Source organism: Mustela nivalis (genome assembly GCF_964662115.1).
Source record: "Mustela nivalis genome assembly, chromosome: 18".
Taxonomy (NCBI): domain Eukaryota; kingdom Metazoa; phylum Chordata; class Mammalia; order Carnivora; family Mustelidae; genus Mustela; species Mustela nivalis.
Window position 1 is genome coordinate 46473228 of NC_139037.1, and position 14361 is coordinate 46487588.

Here is a 14361-nt window from a genome sequence, read left to right on the forward strand (position 1 = left end):
GCCAGAGGCTGTGTGGACTCCAACACACCGCGCTGGCTGACCCCAGGGGACTGGGAACGGCTCGCGTCGCCCGAAGCAAGCGTGTGACAATCACAACAAAGCAAAGCTACGAGGAGCGTGGGGTCCTCAGTGGACACTGTGTCCCGGCCGTCAAGAGGGTCTGGGATGAACTAAAGCCACTTGGGGGGCCCGTCAGACCAGCTAGACCAGGTCTGACCCCCCCCGGAGAACGGCCCCCAAAAGGGAGGGGTAAGAAAAGGTCCTGCCGGAGGAGGGGGAACGCCGTTCCGGGTGGGAGGAAGGGCCCGGGCCGAGGTGGGAGATGGGGCGCGCGGGGCGCGTCGGGAGGTAAGCGGGCGCTCCGAAGTGCGGGCACCGCGGCACCGCCGCGTCTCCCCGGGATGCAAAGAGCCGCGGCCCTCCAGGCCCCGTCGGCGCTCACCTCCGCCGCGGCGCCGGCGCCAGAAAGCCGCCTCTGAGAGGCTCCGCCCACCGCCCCCGCGCGTTGCCATGGCGACCCCGCCCTGGCCAACCACGCGCCTGCTCGGCAGGTCTTGCCCTCCCCCCCTTCGGACTACGTTTCCCGTGAGACTCAGCAAGCGAGAACGGGCGCGGCCTCCGCCAGCGGATGCTCATTGCCAAAGGCCTCTCACAACTGAGAAGAGCTCTCTTCCTCTCAGAGAAATGCGAAGAGTCGCAGACTGTGGGGGCCCCCTTCCCGCTCTGGCGGCCGCTCTTCCTTTGCGTCCGCGCCCTGGACTCACCAACTGCCGCGACGGACCGTACGATAGACTTCTGCGCGTGCGCACAGTAGCTCCGGCGCCTATTGGCAAGCGAGGGGGGGTGGGAGGAGCGTGGCCTCACGGCGGTCCTGAACTAGCGCCCCACCTAGGCCGCGTTCTAGTCGCGAAGCAGTCCTCTTGGTGACCGCTAGAGGACACCCCCTCCCTGTTTCCAAGGCAACGGCCAGAGCGTCGCTGGGTCCTCCCCGGAGGCCGGAAGTGACTGCGGGAACAGTGCAGTTCGGCCGAGACTCGCCTCCAGGTGGTCCCCGGAGGAAGCAGAGGCCGGCCCTATCTGTGGACTTTCTCCGCCAACCCCGGGAAGGACTCCAGCGGGGATGGTGCTGGGGTCCTTATTCGACCTCTGCTGGGTGCCCTGCGGACATCGAGAACAAGAACCAGGGTGGACACATATTTACAGAAAATACTGTTCCATGATTTATACTCTCAGGGTCTCAGACACGTTTTCAGATGTCAGTACTGCAAAGTGAGGGACGAAGGTTTTTGCCCAGCTTATGGGACGCCGCTAACCTTTTACATGGGGTACCAGAACGAGTAAAAGTACCTTCAGTTGATCTCAGTAGCCAAGAACCACACTGTGGAAAGGGGTGCTCTGCTTTCAGAAACCAAGTATTCCGTACTAAATTGCATATGCCTGTTTTGATTTCTTGGGATACTTAGTAATCCCTAGCTGCTAGCACTCAGTGAAGAGCAGTGGTCATACACACTGGATGCTCTGAGCATCTGCATGGGTGGGGCCTGTCAACTCTTCCACGCATCATCGGACTGAGCTGTTTTGGGTGGGGATGGGGGACTTAGATTGTTTCTCTGGAACTGTATGGATTCCCCAGAAATGTCTTTTCCACCATGGTGAGAGCTAGTGCTCTAATAGCTACTAAGCTGTCCCCAGTCACCTTTGCTTTAGGTCCCTTCTCCCAGGGGGCTGCTGCTTTACCGGCTTTCTGGAGTTATGCACTATAAGCCTGGTGGAACTTCTGCCCACTTCCCCCAGGGCCAAATCAATATTTCGCTTTCTCTAAATCAGAGATAGATTCCACATCTGCTTCTAGTTCCAGAATGCCATTGCTTCTAGTTTCACCATCCTCGTTCTTGTGGGTTCATATTTTTAAATACTCTCATCTCTGTAGCTCCAGTGGGTTTCTGAACCAAGTGAAATGCATGTGTTCACACCCCTATCTTGCCTCAGAGAGCTCAAGGGCACTGTTACCCTCAGCCTATTCAGGATTAAGGACTAGCCAAGAAAAGAGAAAAAAAGAAAAGGAAAGGAAAGGCGGGGATGGGGGTGGGGAAGGAAGGAAGGAGGAGAGAGAGAGAGAAAGAAAAAGACTAGCCTGGGCGCCTGGGTGGCTCAGTTGGTTAAGCAACTGCTTTCGGCTGGAGTCCCAGGATCGAGTCCCGCATCGGGCTCCCAGCTCCATGGGGAGTCTGCTTCTCCCTCTGACCTTCTTGCCTCTCATGCTCTCTCTCACTGTCTCTCTCTCAAATAAATAAATAAAATCTTTAAAAAAAAAAAAGAAAAAAAAAAAAAAAAAAGAAAAAGACTAGCCTGACAGGACAAGGCTCAGCATGACCACAGAAGTTTAGTGAAGGGCAGTGTAAGGCTCAAGATATGGGGGAAGGCAGATAATCATGGTCACTATTCCCCTAAGGCCCCAGTGTGGGCCACTGACCATTCCTACGCACTGGGAGGGGCGAGTTTGAGAAGGGTAGAGGAAGTGAGGCATAGCAGGGGCCAAGCACACAAGTGGGAAGGACCTCAATAAGTGGGGAGGAGATTGGTGAGGAGATGGCTCAGGACATCAGACCCAGCTCAAGGGGTCATGAGAGCTCCAGTCCAAGATGAAGAAAAGGTTGCATATGACTTGAGCCACGTGCTGCTTGACATCTGCCTTTGCCTCTGAATCCCATGGGCTCCCAAGAGCTATCAAAGTGGGGGGTTGTCAGCATTTCACAGCTGTGCAGACTGAGAATGGCACCCTCATGATGCCATTCTAAAGGAAGATGGGGGTGAGGCCAGAGTGTATACCAGATCAGAGGAGAAAGGATGAGTCCAGGAGGGGTGAACAGTGGCTCAGAGACCTGTGGGGTACCCAGGAGGTGCCACAGAGGACCTGAATCTAAGGGTCTTTGGGAGTGGGTTCAGCAAGAATCCTCTCTCTGCAGGAGTTTCGAGGTTCTAGAATAAAAGGTCTGGCAATGCTGGGAGGAGACAAGTGAGTATGAGAGAACAATTTGTGTGGTCATAGTATATGACACATAGCTGCCAAGTCTTGGGAGATGGTGGGACTAGACAATCCACCAAACTGGAGTCAGTGTTTCTGGCCACTCTTGGTGACCCCAGCCTAGATTCCCTGGCCTGGATCCACAAAGACTCATATCGAGATAGAAGTCCTGTTTGGGGCCACCCCATGCTATCCTCTCTACTAGATCTGGGCTGACCCCACACTTCTGGCTACCAAGGGAGTAACAGATATCACAGATACCCAGTGGACCTCAGGCTACATACCTACCCTTACACTCTCAGAATGACATGGTCAAAGCCAAGTGTCTGCAGCTCTGTCACAACACAGTGATGGCATGTATGCAGTCTGCTAAGATGAAACAGGCATCAGACTGTTACCGTGCACACATTTGACAAACTTTTATCAGGAAGCCTCTCGGGACTGTGATGTTAAACCCTCTGACCCAGGACCTGGAGGCTGGGTGGGGAGGCTGAGGCTGTAGACTTCCACAGTGCCCTGCAAGGATTTACACAATGTGCGTCCATTCAACTTCCAATTTTGGGTCTTCTTTTGTTCCCAAGTAAAGAGACCACTACCACCCTTGGGTTTGAGGACTGAGGTGAGGATGGGCCCTGGTCTGCTGAGGGCCACAGGGAGAAACCTGGGCCCCACCCCACCCATCCAACTCAGTGTCCCAGGATGGGAGGGTGCACACACACATGGCCTTAGGTGACAGCAAATCCTCTTTCAAACTCAGGGAAGTGAACAGGTGGGCACTTGCCCACCAGACCCTGCAGAAACAAGTAGTCCCATCTGGTCTCTTCCAAACCTGTTGTTGTAATCACCTCTTTTCAGGGCAATGGGGACACACAGGGTCCTGTAGCGGTGCCTTTGGTGACAACGGGACATGGCCATTGCTGAGGCTGCCATGAGAAACTGAATAAAAGAACATGGCTCAAGAGCCACCACCTTGATGTCTGTCTTCCTCTGCCCACCCAGGGGACTGCCACCTCTACTTGCCCCACCCACTGGGAGACTGCCATGTGCATGCAACCAGGCCTGACATCACCCAGCTCTCACACCAACAGACCAGAGCACGGGTGCCAGAGCATGGGGACAGAGTGGTGAGATGTGTGGATACTGGGCCTGTGGCCCGGATTCAAGTGCTGGCTGTGCTGTGTACAACTCATCCCCTCTCTCTGCCTCAATTTCCTCATCTGTAAGGTGGGGATACCAGCCACAATAGCCTGGCAGGTACTACTCAGTGTAGTACAGGTACTGTGAGTGTAGCCTCACAGGCCTGGCAACTGGCACGCGTTGGCACTAATCAAGATCCTGCCTTCAGGATGCTGCAAATAGCTTCTGTAGGCCTGACTCTCTCTCTCACCTCTTTGTCCCAGAGGTGGAAAATAGGACCTAGACCCAAGGTCAACCCCAGACCCCCACATGAGCTCCTGTCCACTGAGTCTACTTCCAGGAGATCTGGAGGAAGGAGACCTTGGAGGACTATCCTGAGGGTTGGCCTGGTGGCCAGTTTGTGCATGGGCAGGGGAAATGTCGAGGGCTGCTTCCCCAGCATTCCAGCTCTCCCCCGCCTCACCTGAGCACCCACAGTCATAATGGGCATGAAACAGCACTGACTCCCAAGTCTCTGCACTACTGAAGTCCCAGCATCCGAATGGGGGAACGATCCCCCAGATATTTCTGCAGCTGGAGTGAGCCGTGGCTGAAATGGCAAACATCATCACACGTGCAGACGGAACCACAGTGCACATACGGGTCTCCTCCAAAATGTGGATACGGAGGGAACACAGCTGTGTTACGACAAGCCAGGGAAGGCTGGAGCTGTGAACTCAGGCTTCAGCAGGCTTTGAGACTGCGGCTAGACGGGAGGCAGGAGTAGGCCCCGCTTCCCTCCCCAGTGAGCCCTCTGATGAGGCCACCGAAGAAGGCCTGGCCTGAGGGCAGAGGCCTGCCCCATGCCGGGGTCTTCGCACAGGTTTCTCTCCTGTGTGGATCCTCTGGTGGTGGAAGAGGGCCGGGCGTTCGCGGAAGGCGCGGCCACAGTGCGAGCACACAAAGGGCTTCTCGCCTGTGTGGATGCGTCGGTGGCTGAGCAACACTGCGCCCTTGGCGAAAGCCTTCCCGCAGTCCCCGCAGCGGAAGGGCCGCTCGCCCGTGTGCAGCAGCTGATGCTGCGTGAGGTTAGAGCTATGACTGAAGGCGCGGCCGCACTGTGCACAGGCGAAGGGCTTCTCGCCCGTGTGCACACGCTGGTGCTTGAAGAGAGAAGAACCCTGGCTGAAGGCGGCCCCACAAAGGGCACAGGTGTAAGGCTTCTCCCCCGTGTGCGTGCGCTCATGCTGAATCAGGTGTGAGTTGCGGCAGAAACGGCGGCCACACTGGGTGCATGCGTACGGCCGCCCACCTGCGTGGATCTTGCGGTGCTGGCTGAGGTTGGAGCCATGGCTGAAGGCCTTGCCACACTCGCCGCAGCGGAAAGACTTCTCGGCGGTGTGTATGCGCTGGTGCCTCACCAGCGAGGAGCTGTGCCGGAAGGCCTTGCCGCAGGCCGGGCACGCATATGGCGTCTCCCCACTGTGGATGCGCTGGTGCTGCGTCAGGTGTGAGGTCTGGCTGAAGGCCTTGCCGCACTGTGCACACTCGTAGGGCCGCTCACCGGTGTGCGTGCGCAGGTGCTTGAGCAGGTCGGAGCTCTTCACGAACACCTTGTTGCACGCCCTGCATTCGAAAGGCTTCTCCCCAGGGAGGAGGCCAGGGCCCATGTGGAGGGCCTTGCCCAGCTGATCCCAGGCTGGGGGCTCCTGGGCAGCAGGGTGTCCATGAGACTTGTGGCCAGTGGGACTCTTTCCTCCTTCCCCAGAGGTGAGACCAGCCTCAAATTCTGGAATTTTGGAGAAACCTCTCCGAGATGCCTCCCGCTCACATGCCCTTAGCTGCTTGCCTGGCATGGGGCGGGTCACAAGGGCCTTCTCCTTAGGTGGGCAGTCCTCAGCTGGCCTCAGTGGGGAGGTCAGGCGCAGACTGACACTGGCCTCCCCACTGCCAGGACCTAGCAGGAGCTGTTCCCAATAGATTACAGACACCCCTGTGGGTTTTTTCTCCTGAGAGGGGGAAGTGCCCTGCCAGCCCTCCAGGCTCTTCCCCTGCTCACAGATGCCAGTGAAGGGGAGGACCCTTGTAGATGCTGAAGGGGAGCCATCATGGAAGGACCCTGGCAGCTCTGCTTCTGCTGGAACAACCCTGTCGTATGCCAGATGACGGGAACCTAAAGGCACAGAAATGGCAGATCCTGGGTCACCCTGGCCAAGAGGGGATTACTGGGCCAGGCCTAGTGTTCAGGCAAAGGGGATGCCAAGGATGGGGAGAGGAGCAGTAGCCAGACACAAGTGTATGTCATTCCCTCTGGCCCCGGGAACTCCTCAAACTTGCTTTTCCTCCTTACACTAATGGCTACCTGATGCTACAGGCTTTACTCACAAACTCATTTCCCCAGGCCTCTCCCCTGGCATGGTCAACTCCATGAGAGCAGGACCAGGAACATCCTGGGAAAGGGTGCGCCCAGTGCCTGGAGTGGGCTGCTCTGGGAGCTCCCCTTTAATGGGCAAGCCAAGACCAGAGCCTCCAAGAGGGGGTGATGATAGAAGGAGAACGGGAGGGAGTCAGGTGGGAGGCAGGAGATGATTAGAGTGTCCAGGAGGGCAGGGAAAGGGAGACAGAAGCCTGGCCATTGGTGGGCCCAAGTTCACACTCTCCGAGTCCCCACTCACCAGGGCTGGGCTTCCTAGGAGCATTCCTGACTGGTGTCACAACTGTCCCACTGAGAACCCAGGGCTCCTCGCCACGCTCAAGCTGAATGACCACCCGTGGTCGTGAGGCAGAGAGTCCTGTGAGAAAAGACAAGCAAATGAAGGGCCAAGCCCAGCACAATGGGTAATAGGAGGCAGGACTTTATGGGACACAGATGGTGTCATCTGGGCAACAAAGAAAACCACACCACAGGGCAGGACTCACAGGAAAAGAGCAATGGGTCCTGTGAGGAGAACTGGGTTGGCAGTAGCAGATGAAAGGGGTCGAGCCTGGACACAGAGGTGCCACACTGGGACAGGGACACTCGGCCAGCTGGTGTGAGGCTGCTCGTAAGCCAACGGGAGATGCGGGGTTAGTGCTGGCAACAGCTGAGCTTCCCATGGAAAACCCAGGGCCTTACCCAGTGAGGCCACAAGTGCGAAGTTCTCTAGCATCACGTGGCAGTACAAGGCCTTCTGGGCTGCATCCAGGAGCTCCCACTCCTCCTGGGAGAAGTACACGGCCACATCCTCAAAGGCCATCAGGCCCTACAACAGTGGGAAGGGGAAGATGGACACAATCTAAGCTATGGCTCTATGATCCAGGACCCACCTCCCTGGCCAAATGGCTACCTTTCCCATGTCCCTCAGAGGCTTACCTTCCTCACCCTGACCCCCTCCTCCCCCGGGCTCTGCAACTGTGCCGATTAAACTTCCCTCCTCTCCCCTAAACCCCACCTGTCTAGGGCATAGATGCTTTCTTGGCCTCCACACCGGTCACTTACACAAGGCAGCCAGAGCAAACTCACGGCATTCAGATGGCTGCCACCCCAAAGGCAGGCCCAGGTGCCCCTTGTGCTCCAGCCTTTGCACAAACTGACCCTCCCGGACATGCCCTTAGCTCTTCTTTAAGTAGCGATTATACAAGTCCCAACTATGGACCTGCTGGGACAAGCCCATGCCTGGAGGGATGCCGTCTTCTGTAGAACACGCCTGACATCCCAGGGCTGCTCCTCCAGCTTGAGGACTGACTGGCTGATCCCCTCCAGTCACTACAGGAGGGGCCCAGGGATCCGGTGGCCACACAGGAAGCCCGTTTCCTCCCTCTATTACTAAGCACACCTTACCCCTCCATTTCCTTGGCCAAAAACCCTGCCTTCAGCCACTTGCCAGAATTCCTCCCAGAGCCCCACCCAGGGTCTACCGACCTGTCTTCATCTCCCTGGAGAGCTACCCATCCCTGGCTGAGTCCATGAGATTCCTTCCTCCTAAATGGGATTCCCAAGCCCTGCCTTGGCTCAGAATATCAGGACCGTGTCCTTGGACATCTGCAGTTTCGGGTCCACGTGATACCTCTGCTCTGGGACATACTCTTAAACCTGCTTTCTCCTCAGATTACTGTTTCTGATACAGCAGTTCTGTTCTTCCGGGTGTTCAGCCAAAAACCCTGGGACTGTGCTCCGCTGGGGCCACTCGCTCCCCCGCCGCACCTGAGACGTCGATCTATCCCGAACCCACCACGTTTCCTATCTCCATGGGCCCAGTGCGCCGCAGGCGGCGACTCCGGCCACCTACTGTGGCACTGCCTGCCCCCTGCGGTCCGCCACCCCGGTCTGCGTCTTTTCTCCGCCAAGCACACGCGGCGACACTTTAAAAGCCCTAACTTGAAGCATGTCCGGTCTCCGTCGAACCCTCCACGGTCCCCGACGCCAGCTCCTCAGCCTGCCATTTCTGTCCGGGGCTCACGTCAGAAGCCCAGCTCCGGGAGCACCCGGGCTCAGTCTTCCCTCCCGGCTTTTGCACGTGCGGCGCCCTCCGCCTGCAACTTCCTTCCACCCTCACCCCCTTGGCCGCCAGGACCGGGGATCTCACACGTGCACGCCCCCCCATGGCCTGAACGCCGGGGCCTGGGACGAACCGAGACGGGAGACAAAACGTCCCGATGGGGCCCCTCCCTGAGTCGGGACTCGGGTCCCTCCAGGAGCGACCTAGGCGGGTGGCTGGGGGGCGGGGGAGGGAGTCCGACGCTTCCTCGACTCACCTGCGCCGGGTCTGTCAGCGCCGCGGTCGCCATCAGAGCCTGCACTTGGGGACGCGCAGAAAGCGACGGACAACGCGAACGTCCCGGTTCCGGGCCTCAGTCTCCCCCGTCCGTCCAGGGCACAGACGCCCCGGAGCCCAGGACGCCGCCTCCCCTGCCGCCCCGGGGTCGGAGAACACGTGACGCGGGCCACCGCCCCACAGCCCCGCGGGGCGGCCCAGGCTATACCCGGAGAAACCGAGGTTCGGGGGGCGCGACGGCCGCCCGCGCCCACGCCGTGCGCCCAGGGCCTCTCCGCTCGTGCCCTCGTCGCAGCCCTTACCTCGGGTCTCCACCCCTCCTGGAACCCCGCCCGGGCCCGCCGCGCTCGGGTCCCCAACACCGGTGTGGCCCCGCGCCCCGCTGCAAAGTGACAGACCCCGGACGCCGGAAGTCCAGCCCCCGCAAACCCTCATTGGCCCAATGCGCGCTGCGAATGCACGTGCGCCGCCTTCTGGGAAGCGTAGTTCCCGTCCACTCTGCGGCCGGGCGGGCGTCGCCCTTCCGGATCTCCGCGCAGCACGCTGGGAAATGGAGTCCCGCAGGCGTGCCCCCGCTTCGGCTGGCCCGCGCGTGTTCGGTGGGTAGTCGGCGTCCTGGGACCCGACCCGGCACCCGAGCTTCCCCGAGGCTAAGCCCTGCACGCGCGGAAGCGGGAACCGCTGAGGTGCCAGGAGGCGACCCCAGCCCGGGGCTTTAAGGACAAAGCCCAGTGGGAGGGGCGGGCCAGAAGGGGTGGCGCTGGGGCAGCGAGCCCGGGAATGCGACCCCAGGTTCACCTCCGGAGGCTTGTGCTTCATTTGGCCTCTCTGTGGCCTGTGAAGGGTTAACACCAGTTTTGCAGCCCCTGCACCAAAGGGTGCAAGCCCCAGCCTCAATTACTTCCATACATACATGCACGCATGTATGTATACAGACAGACAGACAGACAGACGTGGTACAGTAACGTTACCCAGCGCCTGGTAACTGGGTAACTGCCCACTTTTGTAAGGAGATACGGAATTCATCTTCGTCAAGCTCATTCATTCTTTCTGCCTTCCTTACTCTCTTTCTCCCTCCTTATATATGCATCTGTCTCAGCCATAACTGTTTTTCGAATGTAAATCCTCGAAATGCAAGAGATCCCATCAATTTTGGAATATTCGTTTGTTAAGTATTGTTCACTTTGAAAGAATTTAAGGAAATCTAACATCTTAAACTCATGATTTAATCAAAAGCTTTGAGGCATTAACATTTCAAGCACTGTTTGAATGTTTGGAGACATTTAATTTCTTAAAACCTTATTTTAAAATTATCCCTGTAGGGGCACCTGGGTGGCTAAGTGGGTTAAAGCCTCTGCTTTCGGCTCAGGTCATGATCCCAGGGTCTTGGGATCGAGCCCCGCATGGGGCTCTCTGCTCGGTGGGGAGCCTGCTTCTTCCTCTCTCTCTGCCTGCCTCTCTGCCTACTTGTGATCTCTGTCTGTCAAATAAATAAATAAAATCTTTAAAAAAAAAATTATCCCTGTAATGTTGTAATTACTTAGACTAGAGGAATCCTGATTGCCTAATGTTTAAAGATATGCTTATTGTTTGATAAATTCATAATTTAATGAATTGGAAATGAAATAAAAATGGCAACATCCTCTGTACACAAAATAGTTCCATATCCTTGGCTCAGATCTCCCCTGAACAAGATTGTACTGCTGGGTGGGGATTGGGGCTGTTATCTGGTGCCGGTGGTTGGACCCCAAACAACCTGGTGGGACCTCTGTGAATCCCTGTGTATACCTGTAAAACAGATAATAGTAGACACTTGCATTCTGCGGAATTGTGCTGAGCACCAGTTCTTTCCTTTGCTGGGCTGAGCCTACTGATAAGCCCACTGAAGGCACTCTTCATTTCTACTGGTGTTGTTTCCTTCAAGCCTTCACTTTTGACCTTTCCATAGTTTCCATCTCTCCACTTACATTATCCATCTATTCCTGCATTTTGTCTTTTTCCACTAGAGCCCTTAACATCTTTCTTAATTATTGTTATTTTACATCCTGATAGTTCCAACCTCAGTGTCCTATGTGATTGTCATTGTGATAATTGCTTTGTGTGTCCTCAGATTTTCTTTTTTTCATGCCTTGTCAGTTGCTGCTGAAAGCCAGACATATGTTTGGTAACAGGAAGTAAGGTAAACAGGAGGTTCCTGTGAGGATTTATGGTAGGAGTAGGGCTGAACTTGCTTGCTGTAGTTATGGACGCCAGAGACTTCAGATTCCTCCCGTGCACTAGTTTTCGTCTCTTCTCCAAACTTTGTGCTCTGGTGAGTATTCTTCACAGAGAGTCTCTGTCTTGCATCTCCGTTAGCTGTAACCCAGTGTTGTTACACTGCAGCTCCATTGATGCCATGTCAGGTGTGCGAGGGCAGGAGCATACTATATCTTCCAGTGAAATCTCAGTCTTCGGTGGGACTGAGTCTCAGGAGCACATCTCTACCGCTGTAGTTTCTTTTACTTCCTGACCCCAACTGCCTTCCCTGGCTACAGCATTCTCAGTGTATTTCCCTGAAACCCTAGCACCTGTTGACTATGACCTCTCACTTAGGTGAGAGAAAAAGGCTAGAGCGACCTGGAATGGGAGCAGTGTCCTTCACCCAGCTGGAAAGAGCTCTAGCAGCTTTACTCCTGGTAGTATATGTCTTTGTAGGGAAAAGGCTCTGTGTATATTTCATAATGGTTATGTTTCTGGTCGTATGACAGCTCCTCTTCCTCTGCTCCATGCTAACAACCGAAAAACAGAGAAATGCCAGTTAACTGAGTGCATGTTGGACACAACCAGGATGGAGTCCATGGAGTCAGGGCCAAGGGGACAGGAATTAGGTTGACTGCGCGCCTCCACATCCTAGACTGGGGGACCCCGTGCAGGTGTGAGTACAGACTGACATGGTAGGCCTCTTGCTCACTTATCTGTTTGGGGGATTTGGTACAGTCTTAGCCTCTGCTGACAAGGGAGCACCATGTTGGGGAGCAGGTCTAGGCGGTGAGTATACCTGGACTGCAACCCCTTGGAGGGAACACATTGCTGTCATCAAATAGCACATTAACAAGACATTTCAAAGACATGTGGCCAAGTCAGGACACATTAAGGAGAGTCTGGTGTTAAAGGACCTAGGAGAAAGAGATGAAGGCTGAGGGGAAAGGATGAGACATGAGGCCACGGAAGTTGGGCACAGCAAGGGGCTGGGTATTAGGAGAGAAAAGGAGAGTGGAAGGACATTCCGGAGTGTCTACTGTTTGAAAAGACACAACAACAAGCCCAAATGGAGTAATTTGTACCCATCAAGATGGCAAACTAAGACAATTGAACCAATGTGCCAAAGTAAGAGAATATGAATAAGTTCCTTAATATATATGCAAGCTCCCTGTCCCCACACCCCAATACACTAAATAAAAGTTTTCTAGGGGGCGCCTGGGTGGCTCAGTGGGTTAAGCCGCTGCCTTCGGCTCAGGTCTTGATCTCAGGGTCCTGGGATCGAGTCCCGCATCGGGCTCTCTGCTCAGAAGAGGGCCTGCTTCCTCCTCTCTCTCTCTGCCTGCCTCTCTGCCTACTTGTAATCTCTCTCTGTCAAATAAATAAATGAATCTTAAAAAAAAAAAAAGTTTTCTAGGGAGCCTGGAGAAGCTCTGTCCGTTAAACACCTTACTCTTAATCTCGGCTCAAGTCATGATCTCAGTGTCCTGGGATCGAGCCCCACATTGGGCTACCTTTCCCACTCTTCCGCCCTCTCTCCCTTTCTCTCCCAAATAAATACATAAAATCCACCCCCCCCCCAAAAAAACGCAACATGGAAGAATAGGAGTCTGAGCTTAGGCCCAAGCTAGGTCAGGCTGACCTGAGTTTGCAGGTCGGTTCCTCTGACTATAACCTGCATGACCTTGGGCCCTGATGTCCCATGATTTCGGTTTCTTCACATCTCAAGTACTGGACTGAGATTGCACAGCTTGTGGTTTTGGAGAGTATCAGCATTCAGCCCCTGGCCCAGGCAGCTTTGCATTAATGTTGGGCACCTCCATGACTTATGGAAAACACTGCACCTGTCTTGGGCCACACCATTAACAGTGTTATAGCCCTACACACGTGGGAGCCAGAAAGTGCCTCTAGCCACCAGCGTCCTCTCCCACTCCATCCCAGTTCAGAGGGTTCCATTCTTTTTTTTTTTTTTTTTTTTTTTTTTTTATTTGACAGATGGAGATCACAAGTAGGCAGAGAGGCAGGCAGAGAGAGAGAGAGAGAGAGAGAGGAAAGGAAGCAGGCTCCCCACTGAGCAGAGAGCCCAATGGTGGCTCGATCCCAGGACCCTGGGATCATGACCTGAGCTGAAGGCAGAGGCTTTAACCCACTGAGCCACCCAGGCACCCAGAGGGTTCCATTCTTGACTGCTGCAGGAACCAGAATGTCACCTCCTCCTGCCCTACCTTTCATCTCTCAGGGCAGCTGGCTGCTAGTGTGCACGGTGATGAGGAAGCTGGTACCTCGGGCAATACCTCAGGTGGCCAGCCTCGGCATGTAGGATAGGGAGAGGGAGTGGCCCAAGTGCCCAGAGCAAATCACCTGGCACCTGGGACCTCCTGGTTTAACCACATGGCAATGGAATGGTGACATTTACATGGAACTGTCTAATAACAAAACCAAAGCAACTTAATGAGTTCGATGTGTCTTGTTCAAGGGAAAACCATCCGTGGATTCTGCGTGTCTAGCATCTCAGAGTACTGGAGCATTCTTTTATAGATTTTATTTATTTATTTGACAGACAGAGATCGTAAGTAGGCAGAGAGGCAGGCAGAGAGAGAGAGGAGGAAGCAGGCTCCCTGCTGAGCAAAGAGCCCAATGCGGGGCTCGATCCCAGGACCCTGGGATCATGACCTGAGCCGAAGGCAGCGGCTTAACCACTGAGCCACCCAGGCACCCCTTGGAGCATTCTTTTAAAGGGATTGGGGACCCCAATGAATGAATGAACTTTATCATGGCCTACCTTGTTTGAGCTACTGTTTTTAGCTTTTCGCATATGTTCACTCATTTACAGCTCATGACCCCTGTGAGGCGGGTGCTGTTGCTGCTGTGTTTGTACCTGTCCCAGGACAGCATAGGAGGAATAGTGTGGCTGGACACCAGCTTGCTCTGCAGTTCTTATACTTCACTGGTGCCCTCTCCCACTTACTCTCCATGATGATAAAATCATCATAATAAAGCCACTGACCAGGTTGGGTGGATTTGAGGGTCTTTGGAAGGAGAGGAAATATCCTTAGGTGGTGGCAGTGGAAGGAACTTAAGCACGTGACCAGAGTTTCTGGTGCCCAAGCCAGCCTCCCCATTGACACCAAATCACTATAGCCCTGCTGCTGAACCCCAGTCTGCAGGTGCCTGCTCTGAAGCAGGAACAAAGGGAGGCAACCTTGTCACGGTGACCGCCTAATCGGG

At 55.2% G+C, this 14361-nt stretch overlaps 1 protein-coding gene and 1 long non-coding RNA gene across 14 annotated transcripts in view; one reads left to right on the forward strand and one right to left on the reverse strand.

Moving 5' to 3' along the window:
* Positions 1–14361, reverse strand: part of LOC309852596 (zinc finger protein 446-like) — a 47744-nt gene that overhangs the window by 6095 nt on the left and 27288 nt on the right. For 4 of the 13 annotated variants that reach the window (XM_082709568.1, XM_082709566.1, XM_082709561.1 and 1 more), the window contains exon 1: positions 765–964. Coding sequence is in view for 4 of the 13 variants with exons in the window: in XM_082709557.1 (XP_082565683.1) it covers positions 4879–6314; positions 6817–6933; positions 7257–7383; positions 8876–8908 (1713 nt within the window). In the remaining 9 variants the exon portion in view is untranslated. Of the gene's footprint in view, positions 1–442; positions 523–653; positions 735–764; positions 965–3429; positions 6315–6816; positions 6934–7256; positions 7384–8875; positions 9324–14361 lie in introns of those variants that run through there. The other 9 variants (XM_082709567.1, XM_082709565.1, XM_082709560.1 and 6 more) reach the window with 6 other exon arrangements.
* Positions 653–1432, forward strand: LOC309852670. Its single transcript, XR_014305333.1, has 2 exons — positions 653–782; positions 960–1432. It is a non-coding gene; the product is annotated as an uncharacterized lncRNA (long non-coding RNA).